Source organism: Anolis sagrei, chromosome 1, assembly GCF_037176765.1.
Source record: "Anolis sagrei isolate rAnoSag1 chromosome 1, rAnoSag1.mat, whole genome shotgun sequence".
Lineage (NCBI taxonomy): Eukaryota > Metazoa > Chordata > Lepidosauria > Squamata > Dactyloidae > Anolis > Anolis sagrei.
The window spans coordinates 44654759-44681758 of record NC_090021.1 but is presented as its reverse complement, the minus strand read 5'-3'; the positions used below and the strand labels follow the sequence as shown (position 1 = coordinate 44681758).

At 38.4% G+C, this 27000-nt stretch overlaps 1 protein-coding gene across 4 annotated transcripts in view; it reads right to left on the bottom strand.

The window, feature by feature from the left end:
* Positions 1 to 27000, bottom strand: part of LRFN2 (leucine rich repeat and fibronectin type III domain containing 2) — a 358506-nt gene that overhangs the window by 87935 nt on the left and 243571 nt on the right. For all 4 annotated transcript variants that reach the window (XM_060754101.2, XM_060754100.2, XM_060754103.2 and 1 more), the window contains one exon: positions 2714 to 4106. In XM_060754101.2, the coding sequence (XP_060610084.2) occupies positions 2714 to 4086 (1373 nt within the window). In that variant the 5' untranslated portion in view covers positions 4087 to 4106. The remainder of the gene's footprint in view (positions 1 to 2713; positions 4107 to 27000) is intronic.

Sequence of the window (27000 nt, the reverse complement as noted above, 5' to 3'; positions counted from 1 at the left end):
TGAGTGGTGGTGGGTGAACAGGGCTTTGGAAGCCAGGAAAGTAAGAGGGAAAGGATCTGGGAGGTGTGGAAAGTGAGGGAAAAAAGGCTTTTGGCCGCAAGGGAAGCACGGAGAGGACCAGGAAGGAGAAGGGAAAGCTTGGAGGGGGAGGGGGAGGAGAGAGGAAGAGGAGGGAATTGTGGAGCCCTTCAGTATGCTTTGTGGAGCCCTAAGGGCTCCCTAGAGCACACTTTGAGAACCACTGCTCTATATACATGAGCATGCACAAATCTGCATTTCTCTCCCTTCTATCTTTTTGGAAAAATATTACAGAAGCTCATTTGAAAGTGAGCTTTCAGTAATCATGCCACAGTGCTCTTATTTTATCCCCATGGACATATTTTGTCATTGCTCTTAATTATGCTGACAATTTATAGCTTAGATTTTTAATATACTTTCCTGGTCATGTTTTTTAATTGTATTTGCTTTAATTTTTGTAGGCTGCCTTGCATCTCTGAGAGGGGCAAAAGGCAAAAAAATAAACAAATCAATAAATCAATAAGCCAATAAAGAAATACATAGTACTTGGAGATGGAAACCCATTTCCGTAATTCCCAAGGCTAATTCCTAATGTCTAAGGCTAATGCTGCTGCTTAACAGAACTAGGTCTGTTTGCTGCAGGTCAGCACTGCCATGAATACAAAAAAGTCAGGAACAAACTGTTCCAACACTTGATGAACTTTCAGATTTCATATCGCTGGCAGGATTGAAAACAAACAGTTGTTTCTTTTTAAATTAATTGTTACATGAACAATATAATTACAATCAAAGCAATACGAACTCAAAAAAAGCAAAAAAGCAGAAGTAAGATAGAAAAAGGAATAATGACATTTAGCTTATACTCAATTCAGCTCTGACAGCTCCACCTTCTCAAGCCTTATACTGTAGTGAGTGGGAAAATAAAAAAGAAAGAAAAAAGTAATATTGATGATCAGCATTTCTTATTACTTCCCAGGTCCACTGCAACTTTGAAATCTCTTTCAGAAAGTCTAAGGAAGACTCTGAATAGAGGCACCCTATAATCTGAATGAGACAACAGAAAGAGCATTAGCATAGTGGCTTAAGCACTCTGGAAACTAGAGTTGGATTCCCTCACTTGGCTATGTAAACTCAGTAGATGACCTTAGGCAGGTCACACAGTCTTAGCCCCAGAATAAACTCATGCTAGATTCACCATAAATCAGAAATGACTTGAAAGCATGCATCATCATCATCATCATCATCATCATCATCATCATCAATAGTCTGAAGAAAAGGTTCTGAAAGATCACTGTGGTCTTTTAGATGTAACCTTCACCCATACCCTGAAACAAATAGTTAGGGCTGGGCGGTTTCGTTCATTAATTTCGTAATTCGTTAATAATTGGTATTTAAAGTGGCTTACGATCCGATATTGAACCATTCAGGAGCAACTAAAAATCGAAACGAATTTTTAAAATTTATCTCATAATTGTTTCAAAATTGTTTCGTTATTATTTCGTTATTATTTCCGTATGTCTGGTGCAAGTTTTATAGTTGTTGTTTGTTTTATCAGTGATAAAAAAATAAATTATCACACCAACAGTCAACAACAGAGGGAGAGGGAAGCTTCAGAAGTTCCCCCTGTCCCATTGGAGGGTTTTTTAGCGTATTGTGCAATTGCGTCCGCCATTAACGAATCGATTCGTTATTGTTTCAAAATTGTTTCGTAATTTCTGAAATTTCGTAAATATCGAACTTTTTTAAAAAAAAAATTGGAATTCTTTTAAAAAACGAAATGCAAAAACCCCCTAAAAACGAATCGAGTTTAGAAACAAATTTTTCCGTGGTTGCCCAGCCCTACAAATAGTCTTTCTACTCATTTTCCCCATTTGTATTTCCAAATTATGTGATTATTCTGAAATGTACAGAAAACATGAGGAACACTATGGCCAAGTGAAAAAGAAGCTGCCCTTCTTCTGGTTAAACCAGGGGAAAAATACCTAGGACTTAGCTTTCAATCCCTACAGACACATGTTCCTTTTCCAGTGGTGAATAAAAATATACATGATCAAGAGTCATGAGTACAATAGCTCCAACTTGTAAACTAAAGCTATGAGAATTGTTCACACAAACTTAGTCTGAACAAGCAGATTGTTCCATTCAGTGAATCATGTATTACAGGAGCTTATACCTCCTATGTCAGTGAGCAGTAGAATTATTCTAGGTTTTAGTCTGGATTTCAAAGGAGTAATGCAAGCAGAGCTTCGACCATATCATCTTGGGCATTCTGCAAAATGTAGAATGTAGCTTTTCCAGATGTAAACTGCCCATAGTACCACATTTTTAAAATTCCACTCCATCCAGAACAAAAACTATTAACAGCATAACAGCAGGTTATCTGCTTTGAGCTGGATTAAATAAGTTTCCACTGTCATATCATGTGACATAAGCAAATAATGTGGGATCTGATCCTGGGATATACGGTGTAGATGAGGCCTTAGTCCTATTACTTGAATTTCCAATGTAATTTCCTTACATATGCCACAACTCCGGTAGAGGTAGTGCTTGGATAGGAAAATTGTTCTCTTTCAGTTCTAGTCTTCTGTGACAAGTCTATTAGGAAGAGGCAGGCTCAATGACTCATTCAACCAAATCACCTGTCATCCCTTTATTTCACTTCCTAAAAGAAAAATTGACAGTCAGTCACACTTACCTATAAATTAGGACTTCATCATCCGAGCAGTTATATTGTAACTGGTACATTTTAACTTTTGGAGCTGATTTGCTCACTGTCCATTTGACCAATGCCGAGGTAGTTGTCACCTCAGAGATCAAGACTGCTCTTTCTGGTGGCCCTTTGGTTTCCCCTCGATTAGACTTGCTGGAGCTGGTAATATCCGACAATCTTGATTTGGGTGGGGCTGCTCGACCCGTACCATTGCTGAGGTGTGGAAGCTGAACAATGGACAATTCAATTGTTGCAGTGGACTCTCCTGCAGCATTAGCCGCTATGCAAGTGAATTTCCCATAATCCTTGGAAGTTGTGATCAGGATTTCCAAGGTGCCATTGTCATAAACAGCTGTCCTTGAAGAATTCCCAATCAACCGGTCATCTGGTGCCACCCAATGAATGACTGGAGATGGATCTCCAATGGCTTTGCACTTTAAAGTGGCTGTTTGTCCTTCTAAAACCAATAATTTGTGAGTATGCTGGGTTATCAGAGGGGGCTCACAAACAAACTCCTCCTCCCGGACATACCAAAAGTACCTCCCTTTTAGACCTGGAGGAGAAGCACATGTTTCCATATCATCATCTCTGTCAAGACGCCGCAGCCAAAGCAGCTCACAGTTACAGTGTAAAGGGTTTCCTCCAAAGCTCAGAGATAAAGGTGGGGAAAATGGAGTTGAGGTTAAAGGAGATGTTTGGGACCGGGCAAATATAGGATCAGGAGGGAGCTTCTGAAGTCTGTTAGATGTTAGATCCAACCTGGCCAATTTCTGAAGATCTGCAAAGGTTCCCTCTGTAATATAATCCAATAAATTATGGTCCAAACTGATCTGGTGCAAGTTTACCATCTTCCTTATAGATTCCCAAGGGATACCTCTAAGGTTATTGTAGGAAAGATCCAGATCTTCTAAGGTCACCAAGAAATCTTCAAATGCTTCATCTGAAATGTATCCCAACTGATTGTTGTTTAGAATCAAATGCTGAAGATTAATCAGGCCTCTCAAAATGTCCTCCCCAATATCAGGCAGCCTATTACTATCCAAATGCAAAGAGCGTAGGCTTTCCAAGTCAGCAAAAGCATACGGCTGTATGTAGCTGATTGTATTCCTAGACAACGTAAGGTCAACAAGTCCACTCATGTTTGCAAAGTCTTGTCTACTGATGTTAATAATGAAGTTTCCCCCAAGCCGGAGTTCAACCGTCCTTCTGTCAATGTCTGGTGGTACAAAAAGGAGACCCTTGGATGGGCAAAGAGTCCCCAGTGACTCAGAAAGGTTCTGGCAGACACAATATTTTGGACAAGCGTTGACCACAACAGCGACTCCAAACACCAGGATGCTACAAAACAATTTTTCCATGGTAAATCACACGATGGGACCTGCAAAAATGTGGGGAAAAGATAAAACATTAGAAAGGCTTTTATCAGGGTGATTCACACCACCATCTTTCTATTCTTAAAAAAGAATTTTAAAAACTAAAAACAGCATACAACTCTACTTACATATGAATATTTATTTCACATCACACAATGCATACCCAAGGCATTAAAATGAGTGTAACAATAATTACTAGTGATTTTAGAAAGTCTAAATACTGCTGTTTTCTGTTTACTGATAACAACAGCTGCCTAGGTTTTATGTTGTTCTGAGAGTTGATCTTTATATACACAGCTGACAATAATAAAAAAATAATCAGGGGAATATAAGTCCTTCCTGTGAAAGAAATATTTCCATGATACCTCCACAAAATCTGTTTTGTTCTTGGACTTCACTAATACTGCTTCCACACAGCTGTATAAAATTCACATTGAACTTGATTATTTGGCAGTGTGGACTCAGATAACCCAGTTCAAAGCAGATATCTGCCTTGATATTCTGGGTTACATAGCCATGTGGAAGAGTCCTAACTCTTTACTCCCTATTCCAGTTTTCTGTAAATGTGAGGACATCAATATGTAACATAAAGGTTGAAATGCATTTTCAGTGGGATATTAAATAAATAAATAAATACTGACCAATGGCTAATTTGAGAATGCTTTATGTATAATACACTCTTATTTCTATTAGTACAACTTCAATAGAATAACCATTGCCATTCTAAAATTTTACACATTAGCCATTAACCATTCTATTTTGATTCATGGTATGGAATGGAAGGTTGGGTTTTTTTTTACAAAATTTCAATGTTGTGGTTAAAAAAATCAAAATATTAATCTGTTAAATTTGTTATGTGTCTTGAAGTTATTTCTGATTTTGGTGACTTTTAGGCAAACCTATAAAGGGGGTTTCTTGACAAGATTTGGTCACATGCAAGTTGTTCTTCTCTTCCTCTGAGGCTGAGTCCCCATCTATACTGCCATATAACCCAGTTTCAGAATGCAGATTAACTGCATTGAGCAGAATTATATGGAAGAGCAAACACACATAATCCAGTTCGTTGTGATTCAAATTACATTACATGAGTCTATACTGACTCATATAATGCACTTCAGACTAGATTGTTCGGTAGTGTAGATGGGGCTTAAGGTTTCAGTGTCGCTTAAGGTTTCCATTGCTGAGAGCGGAATCAGAGTCAGATGTACATACCACTACACCATGCTGCCTCTCTGATTCTATTGGATAATAGCCATGTGATTACATGACCGAACATGCCTCTTTCATGCTCGGTACAGGTGAACTAGGAGAGCAACGAATTCTTTATCATGTCTGTGATGGTTATTGCTGATGATAAGGAAAGATACTGAACCAGGGATCTAAAATCCTTAATCTAAAAACAAAGAGAGATTTTGACTTTTGCAACAATACCTACCTTTTAAGTACCATCCACTCAGTCAAATATCTAAATTCTCAATTTTTCTCTTTGAAATGAATTGATACATGCACACTAAAACTGGGCAATGTAAGAGGCAGTCCAAGAACCTTATCACAGTTACCTTTTTTTAGCATCCTAGTATGCTAAAGGGACAGTCCAGCAACAGATGGGCACACTGCCCATCACACAACGTTGCTGGACTTCCTACTGAAACTTCACTTTCAACTGGAGTGGAAATATCATAGACACTTCTCTCCTATAATGGAGTGGAAATGTCATAGACACTTCTCTCCTATTTCAGAGAAGGCTCCTGTGCTGTTCTGGCTCTAATGGAGCCAGCACCCTTCAGGACCACTTTGGTATCATTTTCCCCATTGTGATGGGGGAAAGCATTGTTGCTCAGGAGTGGTGTGAGGAGTGACAGAGGCCGCACATCCCTGCCACTTTACTGGGGGGGGGGGGGGGTCTGTGTGATAAGGTCACAAGACACTTTTTTTATACAATAGGGAAATAGCCCTGCCACCATTCTTTCTAAGACCTGTGACCATACCTGATAGCTATACAGTGTGGAACCGATAGCTTTGACCTTAAAAATGTGGAACAACCAGGAGCCCAGAAAAAAGCATCGGGAGAGCTACCACAATTAACTCCTAACATCTGCCAGCCTATTGGGAATGCCACAACCATCCCAATACTACAGTTAGCTCTGGAATGTTGGTTTTTATCAAAAATTTCTTGTGGAGGAGATTTCGCAAGTGAGAAGATGTGACCTGATCAAGGTTTCCACGGGTAAATGGAGATTCGGACTCTTATCTCCTGGAATCTTAGTCTAGCACTCAAACTGTTTTTTTCTCCTCTGTGGGTTGCTGTGTTCTAATAAACTGCGGAAAATCCAAAATCCTAGAACTATAACAAAAGTTGCATTCATTGGCACATTCAATTCAGAAAATTCAAAAATTGGAAAACACGCTATAGAATTTACAAGGGAAAATAATGGGGAAATGTCTCAAAGTGAATGTATTTACTGAGAAGGTTTGCCCAATAAACAGAATGAGATCTTGAGCTTCAGAAATTTATCTAGTCTCATTTTAAATCGCCCCTGACAAAATGAGTTTTTTCCTGTAACAATATAGATATTTATCCAGTACTTCTACAATGTGTCTCCATTTTCCCTACACATTTATCTCACAGCCATATGCCAAGCCTCTTCTCTATTCTGTTCCCATGATCAGGCTAGTTGGCTGCTCCGCAATAGCAAGAATATTATTTTTACTTCATTTTATTCCAAATGGTTGTCAAATGGGTGTATATCTCATTTTAAATTAATGCAATATTTAAACAATTCAAAACATTAAAACAATAAGGCAAAAATGAGATACATAAAAACTATATGACCAGTTGTAAATACAGTTATTGGAAATACTGGAAACAATTGTTTTAACAAACTAATTTAATGCCTCCCTCTTTATCTAAGAGATCATGAGAGAGCACGAGAGCAGATAATCTTCAAGAATTATTTGGCTAAACTATAAAAATTTGGTACTGTCAGCCCTTCACATTCACAGGGTTTAGGCGCACAGAAACACACTGTGAAAGTGGAAAACCCTAGGTCAAGGCTTCCTTGTAGAGCTAGTGGGGAGGTGGGCACCTGTAAGAGAAAAATGTGAATGTACCTCATAGCCACTACTACTAAAAGCCTGGTTTCATTGGGTGAAGCACCATACATGGATGTCAGTCACTTCCCAAAGCCTACACATCAGCAAGTTTCCACAGGTGATCACCATTTCCCTGCCTTCCCCAGAGCCACGACAAGAGTGGGGCAAAAGCTGTTGACATCACCCGCTGCCTTCCTAAGCCAGGCATGGGCAAACTTCAGCCCCCCAGGTGTTTTGGACTTCAACTCCTACAATTCCTAAAAGCCAGTAAGCTGGCTGGGATTTGAAGTCCACAACACCTGGAGGGCCAAAGTTTGGCCATGCCTGCCCTTTCCCTCTGAAGCCACAGAGAGAGCACAGCAGCAACAATTGGTGTTACCAATGCCTTTCAAAGCCTATGTACCAACAGGTTTTTGCCAAGGGTTTGTGAAGAAAATTTATTTATTTATTTATTTACTTCATTTCTATCCCGCCTTTCTCAACCCGAGAGGGGATTCAAGGTGGCTTACAAATCTGGCAAAAATTCAATACCACACAGGTAACAATCAAACACATCTCATAAAAATATAAACGATCTAAGCATATAAATAATTAAAACTTATACCAATCCATCAAACAGATTAAAAACCACATATAAAATGTTGAGTCATTGCTCTTATTCTCCCCCCCCCTCAAAAAATAAAAGTGGGGGGTGGAATGGATTAGCAGCAATGGGAGTCACCAAGTACTCCCTGAAGCCTGCTTAGTGCCAGACTTCTGGAGATGGATAATGAAAGAGACCATTGTTTTTCCACTTGCCCCAAATACCTAGGGAGGGTGAAGTGATACCAATGATCTGACAACTGCCTCCAGAAATCTGCTGCTGCATGGGATTCTGGAAATAGTTGGCTTCAGTGGAGATGCAGTTGAGTTCAGAGGAGCGATGATGCTCTGCAAACTGCCTCCCAAAACCCATTGAGTGTCTGGCTTCTAGTGGGGTTGGACAGGGTGGTCACTGCTACTGCTACTCCACTAATGTTTCACTGAAGCCTGAGACTTCTGCAGGCACATTCACACAAGTGCCCTGGGCCTCAAGAGATGCTTGATAGTAGTCTTGGTAATCACTTGTGTTCCTCTCTGCAAAAGTCAAAAGCTGCTAAATAAATGTGGATTCAGAGGCCTCAGGCCTTGAATGGGGGTGGCTGCAAACTTGAAAATAATCAAATCCACAAATTCCAAATGCATAAATGTGGGCCCCTGTCTGAATTTTAAATTTGCTGACAAAGACATTTTAGTGACACATCAAAGATGAAATTTCTTTATCAAAGAAAATGTTTAGCTCACAATAGTTGAGATGCAGGCATATGTAACTCTATTAATTTGGAATAGGAAAGAAAGAAAGGATTGAAGAAGCTAGTTTTATTAAGCCCTACAGATAAATTTTGAATTTTTTTGAGAAATGCAGGGTATGCTTAGCTTCACTTTACCTTCTATATTAAACTAGAATCCAATGGTTTTGTAAGCATGTTATTTATGTAAATCTTTGGTACGGTTAGCAAAGCCCTGTGCTTTGTATTTATCCATTACTAACAGACAGTTGGCTTTAGGAATCTTAAGTATAATTATATTCTGGAGCTTTAATTTAGAATATTATCCTAGAAGCTGTAACTATAAACAAAATGGGAGTTTAGAACTCAATTTGGAGAAAAGAGATAGATACTGTTAATTAGCAATAAGTAAAACTTCTTTGGCACACCTACTTTCCCTATCATCTAGCTCAAAACTGCACTTGAAAGTGTCTTTTTTGTGTACTGTGGAATTTTCTTTAAGTGTGTTCCATTTTCTCAATTACAGAGAAGGGAGATGCTGTTATGTTTCACTGCACTCCTGGGAACAAGTTGATGCTGAAGAGTAAAGATGAGGAGAATCACCAGAAAGAGAATAATAATGGGAAATACCTAGTAGCACTTCCTTACTCATCTGAAGAAGGTTTCCTCAATCCTTTAGATGTTTCGGACTACAATCTCCATCAGTCTAACACAATAGAGCTGATTGATGTGTAGCCCCAAGTATCTACTAGGGCACCAAATGGAAGAGTTTGTTCTGAAGCCTAGTAAGGAGAGAAAGCACTAATGAAGAAAAATATATGGGATGAGAGGGCAGGAAGGAAAAATGGAGAGAAACAACATAGAGTCTTTGGCAGGATGAAAATACCATAGGTATCACCATTTTAACGAATGGTACCTGGAACCTGTCTTTTACAAAAATGGCATCCAGTAGGGTGATGACACCAGTGGCCATGTAACAAAGTCAAAAGACAAGCAAAATAAAATAAATCCATACAAATTATTTTCAGTGATAACTGAGTGGAGATTGCCATAAATAGTATTAGGAACTATTGTAAGTCATTCTAAATAGCAAGAGGAAGATACAGCCAACATGTCATAACAATAACAAATGAATTTTTTTACAAGAATGCCATTCTTCCCAGCATTCTACTTGTGCTTCCACTATTTTTGATGCATAGTACATAGCTAAACATTTTTTCCTAGGCAGTCTGCCCACTGCTTGTCCGAAAGGTATTGTTTCTTCTAACAGAAGTGGGCATTTTATAATCTCAGTTGCTCTCCTACCCAAGGCATTCACCTATAGTGAAAATATATAATGGTAGTCCTCCTGTCATTCTTCTGTACATGAGAGAATGTTTCATAAAATGCTAAGGAGATGTCTGCAATGTCTCACTACTTTACCAATTTGCATTTAATAGGCATCTATCAAGCTGCAAAAATGGTCGTGCAGCAAGTCTGTAAATCAAGGTATGCTCCTGTCTAGGCACTGAGTGAAAAACAGCCTCTTTAGTACTCCTATAACATGGTTCGGCATGAATTAATATGACTAAGAGGCACAAAGAATCTTTTTTTATATTCAAATATTCCCTCATAAAGATATAAGTCTGGAGAGGGGGACTCTCATTTTTAGGGACATCTCCAAGACACTTGTTTAAAAATTCTGAATGCATTTCTTAATCTTTGCATATAAATTACAAATCACCTCTGCATAGTATAATGATAATAACAGATAATTAACAGATAAAATAGCTTGTATGGTCAGAAGCTATAATTTTCCTTCCTTTATAGAATATGCAATTGTTTTCCTAGATCAGGCCAAACGTCATATCTGGTCCAGTATACTGTTTCCAGCAGTGAGTGTGTAGATGTCAACAAGGCCCCAAATCTGAGATATGTTTACAAGAAACAGGCACAAAGCTATATCTCCCACACACGCACACAGTTTTGTGAATTCATTTTCAAACCTATCTGTGATATTAGTTACTAGACTTTTTCTTGTATGGGTCTCTATTAAAATACAAAATGAGTGGATTACCTGATTTCTTATATCAATAAACCAGATACATAGGACCAGTTGAAGATAGGATGAGTTCAGGGTAGGAATTGAAGCCCCATTTACAATGCCGTATAATAACATTTAAAACTGCATAACATGGTTAGTATAAGACACATATAATGCAGTTTAACTGCACTGAACTGCATCATCAGTAAGGATGTTCTAAGAAGAACAATGCAATGGTAAAGAGGCTTTCTGTGTATTTTGGGAGAGGGGGAGGAAATGGGGCAGAGAGAAGGGAGACACTTCCATCCCTCCTCCCTGAGCTATGTGAGCCCAGGGAGTGAGGGATGGCTCTGGAGACACAATTTCAGATCCTGCATGGTGATTGAACATGATAGTCCCCACAGCCCCCCAAAATGGTCAGATGTGAAGCTGGAGTCAACAGCATTCCCTGGGTTAAAACTAGGCTTGGTTGATTTAAAAAAAAAATGGTTCAAAGCTCGTTTCGGATCTAGGGGTGCTGGTGATTCAATGCTAAAGTAACTTCCAAATTTTTCTGAAAAAAAGTCAAAACTTTTCAAAACTTCAGAAACTTCCAAATCACTTTGTTAATGTGATTGCAAAATACGCGGAAAACAGCACTGGCACTGGGGAAACTCCAGGGCCTTCTCCCTCCCTCATTTTCACACAAATCTTGATGAAACTTGATATACTGCTACAACAAATGCTCCTCTGTTAGCATACCAAATTTCAACATGTTCAGAAGATCCACCAATTTTTAAGAATTAAAAAAACAATTTTAGGAATAATTGATTAAAATAAATCAGGAGCTGCCTCCTCGAATTTTTAAGGAAATGGCAAAAGTTTATAGGGGATCACTCTGGCTTCAAACCCTTCCTCTCTCCAAATCTTCCGTTCTCCTTTGCCTTCCTCCATCCTACAAGCCTACTTTCCTCGGGCTCCAAACCCTTTCTTCCACCCCACACCCAACAGCAAAAAGCAACAGTCCAACCTCTCTTCTCCCTTCCCTGGCTGCCAATGAGCCGTTCAGACATGTGCTTGGGTTTATATACAGCAAGGGCTGCCTTCCCAAAACGTAACCCCTGATTGGCTGGGAGGCAAGCAGCTTAGGCTTCGCCTCCCAACAGGCTTAGTTGTATTAAAACTGCTTCATCATAGTTCCGACTCACTTTTGCATCCCTCAAATCAATCATACAAGGCGATTTGAAACTATAGGGGACTACAGCCTTACCGAAACATGGCAGAAGCAAAAACATCCCATTTTTCCCCGAATTATGCCACATCCAAGCGGACCTATTAGCCTGGGTGTATTGACTGAATTCTACATTTTATTATATATGAGAGCTACACTTTATTATATAGGGGCTAGGCATGGTTAGGTCCAGTCAGAACTATCGGAATTCAGAAATAATTCAGATTAAATTCCTTTTTGAAGCTTGCATGCTGGGATGCTTGCCTCCAGCCAATGAGGGGAGAACATGTGGAGAGGGGCGGAGTTTCAGCACAGTAGCCATTGCACTTTAAAAAGGGCTGTGCATGCCTCGGGCTCATTGTGAGCCGGGGAAGCGAACACAAAGGGAGCTTGGGTGGGAAAGGTGCTTGTGGACAACTGGGTTAGGGAAGGGAACAACAGTGCTTGGGAAGGGAACAACAGGGCAAGGGGAGAACAGGTGGTAGCAGGCCCATTGCCTGAGAGCCTCTTATAGCCTTTCCGCTTCTGTGTGTGTGTGTGTGTGTGTGTGTGGAGGAGGGGGGAGAAGGGCGAAGGGCAGGGCAGGAGACAACATCAAAGGGACAAGTGTTCTCTTGCCTGCCAGTGACAATTTCCTTGCAGAAGCAGTGAATTCAACTTTCAAGATCCCTCATTCCCATTTTGCTTAGAGTTTGTATTTGGGTATACCAGAAATCCCCTTTACTCCAAGTACTTCCCTTGCACAAGCAGTGAATTCAACTTTCAAGACCCTTCATTGCCATTTTGCTATGAGTTTGTACTTAGGTATATCAGAAATCCCTTTTTCTCCAAGGACTTCCCTTGCACAAGCTGTGAATTCAACTTTCAATAATCATCATCATCATCATCATCATCATCTTTATTTACACCCCACCACCATCTCTCTGATGGGGACTCGGGGCGGCTTACATGAGGCCAAGCCCAAACAACAAATTACAGCAAAATAAAACTGAAAACAAAAACAATAAACAACATCATAATTACATAAAACATATGAATGCATAACGATATAAAATTACAGTAAACACAATCACAGTGACAATGGGCAGGCTACATGTAATGATTAAAAGGAAAACTAATTAAAAACTGATTAAAAACTCAGGTGAGATAAAGCAGAAGCAGGTTATTTGTGGAGGAGGACTCATTAAAATGGGGGGTTGTGGAATCAAATTTTCCCACAAGGGGAGGGGGGATGTAGACGCCAATGACAAAATGCTGAGACTAAGCAATAGTGTGAAGTTGTATACCTACTCACCAAAGGCAGAGCGGAAGAGCCAGGTTTTAAGGTTCTTTTTAAAGGTTTCTTGGGTAGGGGTTTTCCTAATCTCTCCAGGTAATGAGTTCCAGAATCAGGGGGACCACAGAGGAAAAAACTCTCTCCCTTGTGCTTACAAGGAGAGCTTGTGAATGAATACTCTTCTTCCCATTTTGCTTAGAGTTTGTACTTAGGTATACCAGAAATCCCCTTTTCTCCAAGTACTTCCCTTGCACAAGCAGTGAATTCAGTTTTGAATGCTCTTCCTTTCCATTTTGCTTTGAGTTTGCACTTAGATATCCCAGAAATCCCCTTTTCTCCAACTACTTTAATTAATCAATTAATTAATTAAATGTTATGAGATAAATTCTATTTTTTCATGTTCAGAGAGGTCTGCTCTATACAAGTATATCAAACATAGAGATAAATTTAAATTTTCCTAAAGAATCCTAAGGCAGCACATTTATTCTTCTTGTAATATACCTTATTACTTAAATTACTTAAAATATTGTCTAAAACCCATGGATTGTCTAAGCATGTTGAAATTTAGTATGCTGATAGAGGAGGATGTTTTCTACCACTGTGGAGATACACCCTTAGACTTTTAAATGAAAAGCATTCAAAGCCCAGAGACAATATGGACTAATCTACCCATGTGGTTTCTGATACATTCATATATATATATATATGGCTGTTTCCACTTCTTGTCCCTAGCACAATCATTTGTTTTGTGCATGTTGCTATATAAATATTAAAAAGATGAAGCAAAACAAAACTTCCACCACCCCTGCTCATACTAGCTATTAGACTAGTTCACCCAGCTGTTAGGATTTTTGGGAGTTGAAGGCCAAAACATCTGGGGACTCACAGGTTGAGAACCACTGCTCTAGAGAGAGGTGCTTTAGTCCAATTGCCTTGCCACTTGCTCTCAGCTTTAGCTTTTTGCTTGGCTTGGTTTCTAGCATTGATTTTGCTTTATTTTTCTTTCTTTTCCTGATTTTTTATTAAGCGGGACTGGGAGTAGGAAAGTGCAGGTAGGTGAGTGTGGGGCGTTTGGGGACTTGTGAGTGGGTGTGCTTTTTTTTTTAGAGTGGCTCTGAGCTTTGAGTTACCCTTTAGCCTCTACTAAAACCTTTAGCTTTTTCTCTTATCTCTTCTCCCTCCTCTCTTTCATCAAAGTAGTACTTTTAAAAGATTATTGTTAATAATTATAGGACTTCCATCAAACAGCAAACTCTCATTCTCAGAAAACCTACCTACCTACCTATCTAAACTTACCACCAATACCTAATAGTTTCTTTCTGTTGCAATCTCATCTCAAGTTCTCTCTGTTTATATTTCTCTCTGTGTTATCTTCTGCCTTCTTAATTTCATTTAACAATAATTTGGCTGTTGCCACCATAAAAGAAAGAAAGAATTGGGCATCTGTGGAAGGTTTGCCAAGCCATAGCCAATAGAACCCATTGTGTCTCTCTAAGTCCAACCTCCATCAGCTGCATGTTGTTGTTGTTGTTGTTGTTATTGTTATTATGTGTACTAGTATTCATAAGAATTGTACCAGCAAAACACTACCAACAATAGTGATCTGTGTGATGTGGAAATGCATTTTTGACATTTGGCAGGAAGAAATGTTGCCCTGCTGATGCTCCTGGAGAAGTTACAGGGCAGGGCCAGCAAAGGATACCTTTTTAGGAATATAAGAGATTTTATTTCTAGAAAGAAAAAAAATCCTAAAAATCAGGGGATGACCCAAATATTATGAAACTTATGAAAAATTAAAATTGCAGCCACAAACATAGTTTCTGAAATATAACGACTACTTTCAAAGTAAGTACAGCTCGATTAAACATTAAATAACACTTTGAAATCTTTTCTTTTCCTGGTTTTAAATTTTGTTACATAGTGTTATTAGCAAATAAATGTCTCAAGTCTATTTTAGTGCACATATGCATGTATGCCCCCCCCCCCCAACTTTCAAGAATTAAACACACACATGTCTTAAATCATGATGGTTAAAACCCCTAATACATGTGGACATGGCCAATATTCTGCTTCTGGGACACTCTGGGAACTGTATGGACTACCAAAGTACAAACACAAAAAAGGAAGAAAAGACGAATAAATCCACTTTTTGTTTGGAAAAGCACATCGTTTTTATGTTAAATAATGTAGAGTCCTCAACATAAAATGTAGATGTCCACTACTGAATACATCCAAGAGGCTAGAGAAATTGTTGAGGAAGTTTGAAGCAGTTGGGGGCCTGCAAAAATAGCAATAGCCCTAAGACTGAAATTTGTCTACTCCTGCTTTAAACCCATGATGTCCAAGGATAATCCGTTCCATCCTCCCACACTCCTGTGCCTGTCCCAGCTGTTTCAATGTTAAGCTCTTTTTAAGAAAGGTAGGTGGATAGTCCTTAATACATGTCTGTGTAGCATTATCACAGTGTGAGCTCTGTTCTTGGCTGGGCCACTCAGGACTAATTGAAACACAAGATAATTAACAGCAGTAATTACATGGTTTACATTTTTTATTCAACCAAGATAATCAGCAGGAGGAACATTGAAGCCAGGTAACTTTTCCTTTTACAGCCGTCATCTGTCCTAACCCAATGTGATAGGAAAGTTTTTTCTCCATGGCAATTGAATTGTGCCAAGCAGAAGTGAAAATATATGGAGAACCTGGAAAGCCCTTCAAATTTATAATAAAATAAATAAAATAGGCATAGCTGATTGTGTCTGTGGTGCAGTATTTTTATTGTCATTGGTAAAATGAATGAATGAATCAATAAGATGTATATGCGTTTGCAGCACTCTATAACTTGGAAAAACACTTCCTCTCAAAGTGTGAAGATTTTTCCCCTTTGGTTTACTCTGAAGGAACAGGTTAGGACTATTTGAAGAAACAAATTAGGACTATTTCACACATTACAACCCCAGCATCCACAGGGGATATGTTACGCACAAGTATGCAAAACTAAAAATAAGAGTTAGTCCTATTCTGGGCTTCCAACCCAAGGATAGCACAGAGTCACAATAGAGTACATAGCAATGTCTAGCAAGAACATATTTTGTTGGTTATGGATAAATTAATCTGTGAATACTGGTCCCACAGATGTGGGGTACATGTGTTGCAGTGTACAATTTTTCCTATAGGAAAAAGTAGATGGAATAGCTTCCTGTGTTTTTGGTGGGTGGGGAACTACAAGAAACCCACATCCAGATTTCATTTCTTACAGTCATTTTGTCCAGGCCTACTTTAGGCTTAAAGGGCACTTTGGGAAATTCCACCAATTGGTCTATGGAATCCTTGACAAGAACAAGCACCAATGGAAACAATAGAATACTACGAAACATTGATGTACCCATTACATATCATTACATAACCTAATATGGTAACATTAAGAAGCAGCATAGCAGTCAGGTACGTGTTTTGAAGAAGGTGTTCCCCTTTCCATCTGCCAAAGCAATTTACACATTGCCTACATGACAATGTATGTATTGGATTGCTTTCAGTAGACAGCTTTACATTTTAGCATGTGGCATTTCTCGCTGAGTGGTTTGTGTGCAGGCACTCTAGGTGCAGATAAGATAATTTAAGAAAAGACTGGGAAATGGTGAGGGGATGGAGACTGAGAGGTTTTTAATCTCTAAAGTTGCTGTTAGGCAATTTATGGTCCTTTAGAGGTTCTTGAACAATTATCCTCAGCCCTGACTGACATTACCTGTGTCAAGGGATGATGGGATCAGCTTTACACCAATATCTGAAGAACCATATGTAGACCAGTCCATCTTGCATGATAATGTGCCTTTGGGCCTTTCTACACAGGCCAAAAATCAATGATGGGTAGCGGGTTAACCTGAGGCATCTAAACAATGCCTCAGGTTAATCCAGATTAATCTGGAGTAAACTGGAATTTCCCAGATCACTTCAGATTAATACAACACCCCTTTCCATGTGCTAGGCCTGTGGGGATTGACTCCAGGGACCATCTTCTATAATCCTGGGAGTCATTCCCATTACCATCCTGGTTCTTTGGGCTCTAAGAACCCAAAGCAGTGGGATGGCACCCCACCCTGCCCTCCCAGTCCCCCGTTTTTCCCATGAAACTTACTGGAGGGGCCTTGCTGCATCTTCAGGCCCTTCAGATAAAGCTTCTGACATGTCAAAATGAAATACCTTCCTTCCCTCTCAAAAGTTTCTGATGTGACATTTTGATACATCACACAGAAGCTCTCTCCAAGGGACCTGAAGATGCCACCAGGTACCTCTAGTACATTTCATGGGAAAATTGGGGGCTGTGGGTTGGCTACTTGACCTCTGGTTGACATGGATTGACATGTAGCCACACACCACAGAAAAATCCCAGGGGTAGGAGCTGGTGTGGGGCCTGAATCCTGAGAGGAACTGGGTTATAAAATTCCATTTCCTTTTGGGATTTTGGCCTGTGTGAAAGGTCTCTTTGTTTACTGTGGAAATACAGTTATTAGATCTTTAATTTGTATCTCCTTCTATTACAGTAAAATAGAAATTAGAAAGCTTGGCAATTCCTTTACCCAACTGTTTCTTCCTCCTTACTGTGGTAAGTATAAGTCCAATTTTGATTTTGATATTTAATATTGCAGGCAATTCCCAGGTTACATACATTTTTAAAAAATGTTGAATTTGTATGTAAGTTGGAATGGATACATTTTTAAGTGTAACTCAAGCTCTTTTTAATATTTTGGTTAGCACAGGGAAGAGTTAAGACCCTTTGATATCTGTTTTGCTGTCATTGTTTCCACAACAACCAAAATTTTTCAAAATCCAATTGTCACACAGACAGAAAGTCGGGTGAAATCTTCTGAACAAGAGCACAGACAGCTCCTTTGTCCCCAGCCATGACCAGCCAGGTAAAAGGTAGCTTTTTGGCTGCCCTGGATGGGAGTGCTCTCCTTTCCCATGTCTGTGTGCAAGGGAGTGCCACCACTTCCTAAGGATTGTCAACAATTTCCCTCATCCTTCCTTCCCAGTCAAGGCTCCTAGTGAAAGGTGATAGAGGATGTCAACAGGCTCTTTGACCCTTGTCTCCATCTGAAGCTGTCCGAACGGATTCTCCTCTATGAGCCATCAAGGCTATTAAGATCTTCCGGGGGGGGGCCCTGCTCTCGGTCCCACCACCCTCACAGTCGCGCTTGGTGGAGACGAGAGACAGGGCCTTCTCGGTGGTGGCTCTGGAACTCCCTTCCACTAGAGATCCGATCTGCCCCCTCCCTCCTGACATTCAGGAAATTACTAAAGGCCTGGCTCTGGAATGTGGCTTTTGAGGACTGAATCTTTAATGAACTGTGACTATGACTACGACTGCGATTGTATTGACGTTTTGGCCTGGGTAATTGTAATGATGATGTTTTATTGTATTTTATTGTGTGATTTTAATCCTTAATGATGTTTCACTCGGTTGTATTTGTATATTTTGTAATTGCATATATGCTGTAAACCAACCTGAGTCCCTCGGTTGAGGTGAGAAGGCCGGTATAGAAACCTTCCAAATAAATAAATAAATAAATAAGGATGAGGAAGACTTGCCACAAACCCCATCACCCTTCTTCCGCAGCCAAGGTTCTGGTAAAGGGTGATTATGAAGATTTTGTTGTGCTTTCAATCTGATTCTGGCTATCATACCGGCTGCAGGGAGTGCCTTTCTGGCCCATTCTGGATTGTATCCAGCATATGCCATGCTGGATCATCCCTGGTACACTGGATCCAGCTTTGGACTTCTAGTCAACATTCAGACCAGCATAACACACTGACTTGTGCACTACTAAATTCTTAATCCAGATATATCCATTTGTAACTTTTCTGTTTTTTTCTGGTTTTTAGTTCAATACTCAAATGTCTGTATCTAAACTAAGGACCTCATCACATTAAGCCCCATCATAAGATGCTGTGCAGACACAGCCAGACAGAGCCTGCGGGAGCCTATCACATGACGTAGGGCTACTTCTGGTGAGGCTCCATGCTGGCTCTTTGCAAGCTGCATCTCAGCACCCATGCTGAGAAAATGAGTGACTACCTGTAGAGTAAACTAAGGACAGCACAGGATTAAGTTGGGGACAGATGGGTTACTGAGAGGGATAAGTGGGCGATGTGGGGCACTAGCCAACGGTTTCTAACACTGCCCTATGGAATTGCTCCACTGACCCGCAGATTAAGGATCTCAATATGATGAGGTCCCTAGTCATATTCTCACAGCTATTGGTGAATGTGGTTGGAGTTTTACACCAACAGTACCAATACTATGGTAATCCATATGTCCATATACTGTATGTGTGCTATGAAATTGGGTGGATGGGAGACTAATACAGCTTTCAATATTTTTAGTCAATCCTTGGAACATGGTTTATGGGTACTGTAAGGATGGGTATTTGTACTTCAAAATTTATCATTACGCCATTGTAAAGTTTACCATCTTGCATTTGTACTGAATTAATACACTCCTGGCTTTTAAACTTCAGACCCTAACAAACTTTTTCTGTATCAGTTGTAAAAATGATATTCTCTTTCTCCCTTCCAAATTAAGCAGGCTTCCAACAAAAGTTACATCAGGAGAGTGTTTCACATATTTTTTTTATTTTAGTTTATGAAGTGCTTTTAGAAATAAGATATGCTTTAGAGTTCTTGTCACAATCAAAATCACTTACTGTAGATTAATTTTCTCATGACAAGCCAGACCTTCATATAAGATAGTCTGCTCATTTTTAATTGCAGTGAATTTGGATGGAGATGCTGCAGAGGCATGCCCAGCTGCAAGATGCAAAATTAAGGAGTGTTCAGCTGTGTTACTTGGAGCTAGTGTCTAAAACACAGCAAATAAATCAAGACTCTTCAACACCTCCCTCCCCACCCTTTAAAAAGCCTTTTATGTGTTTCACCATGGGGAGGAAATGGACAGGCTTCGTAGATCGAAGGAGACACTTTCATAAGCTAGCAAGACAACACAATCAACCTTTCTGTGTATGCACACATTAGAAGAACTTTCTAAACTCATAGACTTTGATAAGGTTAAAATATTTTAAATGTTAAAGAATCTGAAGCAATGTTCTGTTCAGAAGGTGTTTTGCAGTCACTACAATGCAGAATCTACTACAAACAGCACTGTGGATTCTAAGGTCACCTTCAGGGGGAAAAAAGTGCAGAAAATTTCTTTTTTTAAAACCATAACTATCAGAAACCCCGATAAGGTCACTAGGTGAAATAAATGACAAGATTCTTCTCTTTAGTGTCTTTGTAAAGAGAAGGTATCTGCAGGTGTTGCTTGCTACTTGGTTGTATTACAAGCAATAATTGCTGAAATTCCCTTCCCTACATGACTTTTGAAAAGACAGGAGCCTTGGCCCTCATTTTACCTCGCAATCCCCACCAGCATAACCAGTGTTCATGACAGCTGGAGGATTCTGGATAATAATTATTATGATGATTACAATTACAAATCGTGGACTTATTTTACAGCAATGTACACTTAGCAATGGATAAGAATTCATTTTATTTCCATGAAATAAATTATCTGCAAATGATTAAATGTTTAGCTTTGTTTAAAGGATATCTAAGTTAACTTATTATATAGTGTCAGATTTGCCCATGCTCTTACAATGGGTAAGGACTTGGGTCTCTGTTAATTCCTTATATCAACTTAGTAAAATTCACAAAAATCTAAAGTGGGAGAAATCAAAAGTGATAGAGTAGCTTATGAATTAGATTTATAGGAAGTCTGTATTGTGTAAGTCGTTTTGTAAATATCCTAGTGTGTATGTCAGGGGTCCTCAAACTAAGGCCCGGGGCCCAGATCCGGCCCTCCAAGGTCATTTACCCGGCCCTCACTCAGGGTCAAACTAAGTCTGAAACAACTTGAAAGCACACAACAACAACAACAACAATCCTATCTCATCAGCCAAAAATAGGTCCACACTTCCCATTTAAATACTATTAAGTTTATATTTGCTAAATTTGTTCTTCATTTTAATTATTGTATTGTTTAAAGTGGTTTTTTTGCACTACAAATAAAATATGTGCAGTGTACATAGAAATTCATTCATGTTTTTTTTTTCAAATTATAATCCGGCCCTCCAATAGTTTGAGGGATTGTGACCTGGCCCTCTGTTTAAAAGGTTTAAGGACCCCTGGTGTATGTATTGTATTTTCTTGTTCATTTATAATTCTCTTTAATTTCATCAATGATTTTGGGTAATTTCCACCTCCTTCACAGTCATATTTGGACCTGTGGCAAGATGTTTTGGCTGAATGGGAACTTCATTGTTATTTTCTTATGCTATGAATCTGTGGACATAGGGTTCATATAAACCCTGATAATCTTACTTTTGAATAAAATAATATCCAGTGCCTTGTGGGCTTCTTGAACATTTAACTAAAAAATAGTTAGATTATGCCACTATGCCATATGGCTGAGAACGTCTTCTTTCTTAAATAGCTCTAAGGTTCACTTCCTTAAAAGAAATGCCTTTAGGGATATAAATGAAAAAGAGGCTTAAGGTTTTAATGAAATAGAGAGCAAGTTCATAGATAATACCTTGAACTAGATGGCCCTTACAAGATCTTCCAATTCTATCATTCTATGACTATAGTCCAACTAAAATAGACCAACAACATCAATGGGATTATATATAAATAACTTGGGTTTATGTATAAATGTTTCTTCTGTTCATTCAGCATATTTATTCTAGTTGGAGCAAGGAATTAAAATTCAGTTGAAGATGTTTATAAACAATGTTCTCCCCTTTACAGAGGTGAATATAAGATCTTAGCTCACTTGTTAAATTGTTTTAAAACATATTAAACTTTTTGATGCCTTTCACACTGTTATAAATTTAAAATGTTCTAAATGCATTTTATCTTTATGCTGATCAGAGATTCTGTGATACAGCACAGGACATAAATATTTTAAATACTACTGCTGCTACTTCTACTACTGATACCATTGATTAATGTTCACATTTAAAGTCTGAGGATGACTTAAATGACCTACAATGTTTTGCTCCGCTTAAGGTGCTGTTGATGAACCTGTGACATTTACTGTAATGTCAGTTAATTTTATCCTGACATTAACAGTGATCCCTTTCCATGTTTTACTGAAAATCCAAATTTTACAAGCTTGTAAATGAAAGCATTATTCAGCTCTTTTGAACTAGTCAAATATTTGCTTCCTCAGCACACTCCTCCAAAACATTGCAGCTCCAATCTTCCATCTCTATTACAATGAAATAGCAAAGGGATCAAGCAATGACCTCTGTTAGAACTCTCCCTTACTGTGTGGCATGCAACTGTTTCCCTATTTGTAGTTGATTCAGTGCTGGCTCTTGTCATTTTGCCCCAAATTCCTTGCTGCTTGGAATGGGTGGTCTGTTATCATAAGCTTGTTTTAATGCAAGTACTATATGTAGTTGTGTATAAGCCGATCCACATATAAGCTGAGGCACCTAATTTTACCACAAAATACTGGGAAAACTTATTGACTCATGTATAAGCCTGGGGTGAGAAATGCAACAGCTACTGGTAAATTTCAAAATAAAAATAGATACCAATAAAATTACATTAATTGAGGCATCAGTAGGTTATTTTTAAAATATTTACCATATTTCAAAGGAAAAACAGTAAACTACCTCTGTAAGTGGAAAAGTAGGGTCAACAAAAACAATATGGCATCAAGAGTAATATTATAATAATAATAATAATAATAATAATAATAATAATAATATAACTATATAACTTCATTTGTATCCCATCCTATCTCCCTATGTGGACTCAGGCAGACTACCAACATAGTAACATGAAAACATTAAATGCCTATATAAACAATGCAGAGCTAGATATAGATCGATAATTATATATACTAATTTCACACATACATTTTCCCCTGAAATGTTTGCAAATCCTCTCTCTATATATATGTGCATTTCCCTCCTGCAGTATTTGCAAACCCTATATATCTATGTTTATATCTATCTAGACATCTCTCTCCATATGTGTGTGTGCATTTCCTCACAATATTTGCAAGCCCTATTTATCAATATTCATACTTATCTAAGTATGCCTATATATATTTGTGTGTGAATCTCCCCTGTAATATTTGCAAGCCCTATATATCTATATCCATAGATAGATAGATAGATAGATAGATAGATAGATAGATAGATAGATATCTCTCTATATATAGATAATTATATCTATATAGGATTTACAAAGACCTGCAAACATGTGGGGGGGGGGGGGAAATTCATATATAAAATTATTTTTATATATACACATATACATACACACTCAGGTATACAGATATGTAGGTACCTCTATATACTTATTGATATCTATATCTATATAGAATTTGCAGAGACTTGCCAACAAGTGAGGAGAAGATTCATACATAAATATAATGTCTACATATACATACTGATATACAGGTACATAGAAATTTCTCAATAGCTATATATATATATATAGGATTTGCAAAAGCCTGCAAACATATGAGGGGAAATTCATATATAAAATTAATGTAGATAGATAGATAGATAGATAGATAGAGCTACAGATATATAGCTACATAGGGATTGCAAAGGCTTGCAGGGGAAAATACCTATATGTCTGCAGGAGAGATTAACAAATATTTCAGGGGGAAATGCTTTTATAAGATTAATGAAGATATATGGTTTGCAAAGACTTCAGTTGAAACATGTATATATAGCAGTGGTTCTCAACCTTTTGGATTCCAGGTGTTTTGGACTTCAACTCCCAGAAACCCCTGCCAGCTTATCAGCTGTTAGGAACTGTGGGAGCTGAAGTCCAAAACACCTGGAGGCTCAAAGTTTGGAAAACACTATATAGAAACATATTTATAGATCTATAGGGCTTGTAAAGACCACTGAACACTTCAAAGGGAACAAAAATGCACATATAAAGTTAATACATTTACATACACAAAAAAGCCAGGAAATTGGGTGAGTTTGAAGGAGAGCCATACAAACAAGGAGGACATGAAATATATCTCTTTTCCCTCCTTCCCTCCCTTTTGACTGGAAAAGAAAACACACTGTTAAGGGAGATAAGAAGAGAAAGGAATATAACTTATATTGCAACAATGGCCTCCAGGCTTCGTTCCCCTTCCTTGACCGCATTATAAGCCTTGGGAGACTCCTGAGCACTCCTCTGGAATCTTTGTAATATGTCAAAATATCAAAGGAATTTAAGTAGTCACTGATTCAGTTGAAGGCAAATGCCATAGAAGTTTTGTTCATTTAACTATAAAATGTCTAGACTTGTGGGAGGCAGGAAATTTTGCTATGAAAACCAGGACCTGAGTAACATGACCAGAAATTGTAATTTAAAGTGGCCCAATCAAGACAATTGATTGCCTAAAATTTGGTTTTGAGAACTTAATATAAAACTGGATTCAGTATTCTTATTATTTACTTGGAGAAAAATCGCCTCTCCCCAAATGTTTCCTCAAAGGATTTATATTGACAGACTGGTCTTATATTGGCAAACCACCTTCACCAGACCACAGTTGAAGATTAAATAGAACTTCTTCGTTAGGTGAAGTCTGAATCTCAATTGATAAGAATTTAAGAACATGTAATGCTACCCTTTACTTGAAGACATTTCAGGGACCAAGTTCACTAGACTAAAATCAATTCTGGGACTAACCCCATAAGACTTTACAAGTGTTCCTAGCCTAAAAAAGCATTGCAATATCGTTCTTAAATATTTTACAAGCTATTTGTGCTCTTTAGCACAATAATGCTAGAAGGAAGGATTGGAATAGCACTGCCACACTATACCAGATCTCTGAAATTTAAAAATAAGTTTAAAATAAGAAGAGGAAATAAACCTGAGATACTTTAAAAAAACAAACAAAAAACAAACCCTAAATAGGGCCTCATATTACAATTCCTGCTTCTCGGCTGTTCAAAAAATATGTTACTAGATGCAAGTTGCCTGGTGCATAGACTACATTTAAATTTATATTGTAAACAAGCTTCATTGTCTCAGCATTTGCTCACAGCATTCCTAATACTGCTGTTTTCCATACTTTATTATTTCTCTCAACCCCATGTAAAATATATATTTTGTTTCCTAGTGCATACCAGCTTGCTTTTCATCCCTACTCACCCCAGCCTTTCTGCAACTTCATTTATCTTTATTTAAGCAATCTGGCGTTTAATGCTTCATAGGCATGCACTTTGCTTCCTCTATTTTTCCCACTGTGTTTCTATACTTTCAGGTTGAGAATCTTGTCTCCAATGCTCCTGCCACAGTGTTGTCTCCTTGGCCATTTCAAATGTAGGTTCATCAAACTGACACTCAGTTAAAATATTTTCTGTTAACAACGTAGAGGTCTACAGCCATTTACTCCATTGATTTTGGCCAGACCCCAGAGCTGCAAAATCCAAAGAGATGAAATCTGGGGATTTTAAGTTGTAACTATTCAAGTGTCAAAGTTTCATGAATGAGACAATAACCCTAACCAGCTCCAATGTCTTTTGTGTTTGCTATTATCAATCTGTCCCACACAGCCAAAAAGAATCATAGTAATGAGTAATAAATGAATTACACAGATGGAACATAAATCTGTTTAATTCAAAATTCAGAATAGTAGCTTGATTTATTTTACATCCAATTTGAACTAAATTGGAATGTGCAAAGCAAGCTTTTTGATACTGAAATGGCCAATTTCTGGAGAAAAAAATTATGAAAGAGTTAATGCCATTGGGCCCTTTCCTTATGTTTCAAATTTACTGCACTTTGTTGGTATTTGGTATTCTCTGTTTCTGATATTGTCCATTTACATATTCAATAAAACTTTTATTTACTTGCCACCTCAAAGTTTTTTTTTCAAAAGTGACTTGATTTAATTTAAGCTCAGTTTGAAACTCAATTGGATGCTCTTCCACTTTCATCTGAAACAACACAAAGTTTGCTCACTTCCCAGAAACTCCTTCTGAACTTCCAGTTTCCCTCTTAGCTACCTATCTATCTTCCCCCTTACCACAAGACTTGCTTCTCTGGTCATAGTGGTAAGGAAAAAGATAGAAAAAGAAAAATCTGATTTTTATCTCCCATTCTCTTATTATAGTCAGGCCTGCAACTATGCCAGCAAGCAAGATGACAAAATATTGAGAAACATTGTGTTCTGAGAGTTACTGGCAGATGTCTCTCCTAGGGAGAATCTGACACTTCCCAGTGCTCCTAGAACTAGCTTGCAGACTTAGCAATGTGCCAGTCCCAAAGTAGGATTGTACACACAGGCCTTGCTTCTGTCATCCAATCTTTGAGATTACAGCAAGGAAAGTAAGGGGAAAGGGGTTGGATTTAGTCAATAGGAAGGAGGAAAGGAAGAGTCAAACTTGATTTCTTCATCTGCTTGAACTCAAGACCAAGTTTGGTCACATACTTGAGATCAGTTGTGTTCACATTTCTGAGCCAGGAATAGAGATTAAAATATGTTGCTAATATGTTTTGCCCATTTTTTTCAGATGAGGGAATTTCAAGCAAGCCATGCAATGCCAAGGAAGACTGGAAGGAAGAAAATTAGTACCATAAAAGCCTTATAATGGTTGTTAACGCTCCACTTTATTTTAATTTTCAAAAGTAGTTTGATGATGTGGCATTAGATGTGAACTTTTGGCTACTGTCCATCACCTTTCTTCCTTATTGAAAAAGATGGCAGAAGCTGAAATCTGCCCCATGTTAAAATAAGACAACAAGAGGGAAGGTAAGCAAACAAGCTTCTCTTACATTCACAGATTCCCCAGTAGCCGCAAAAACACAGAAAACTAATATAGATCAAAACTTTGAAAACAGACAATGAAATCCTCTGTCCATGCTTTATATACTCTCAGAAAATAGGTTTCCAGTCTCAGTAGAAGTTCATAAAATCCTAAGAGACCTTAAAGTCCACTGTATTTAAAAGTCCCCCAATTATTCT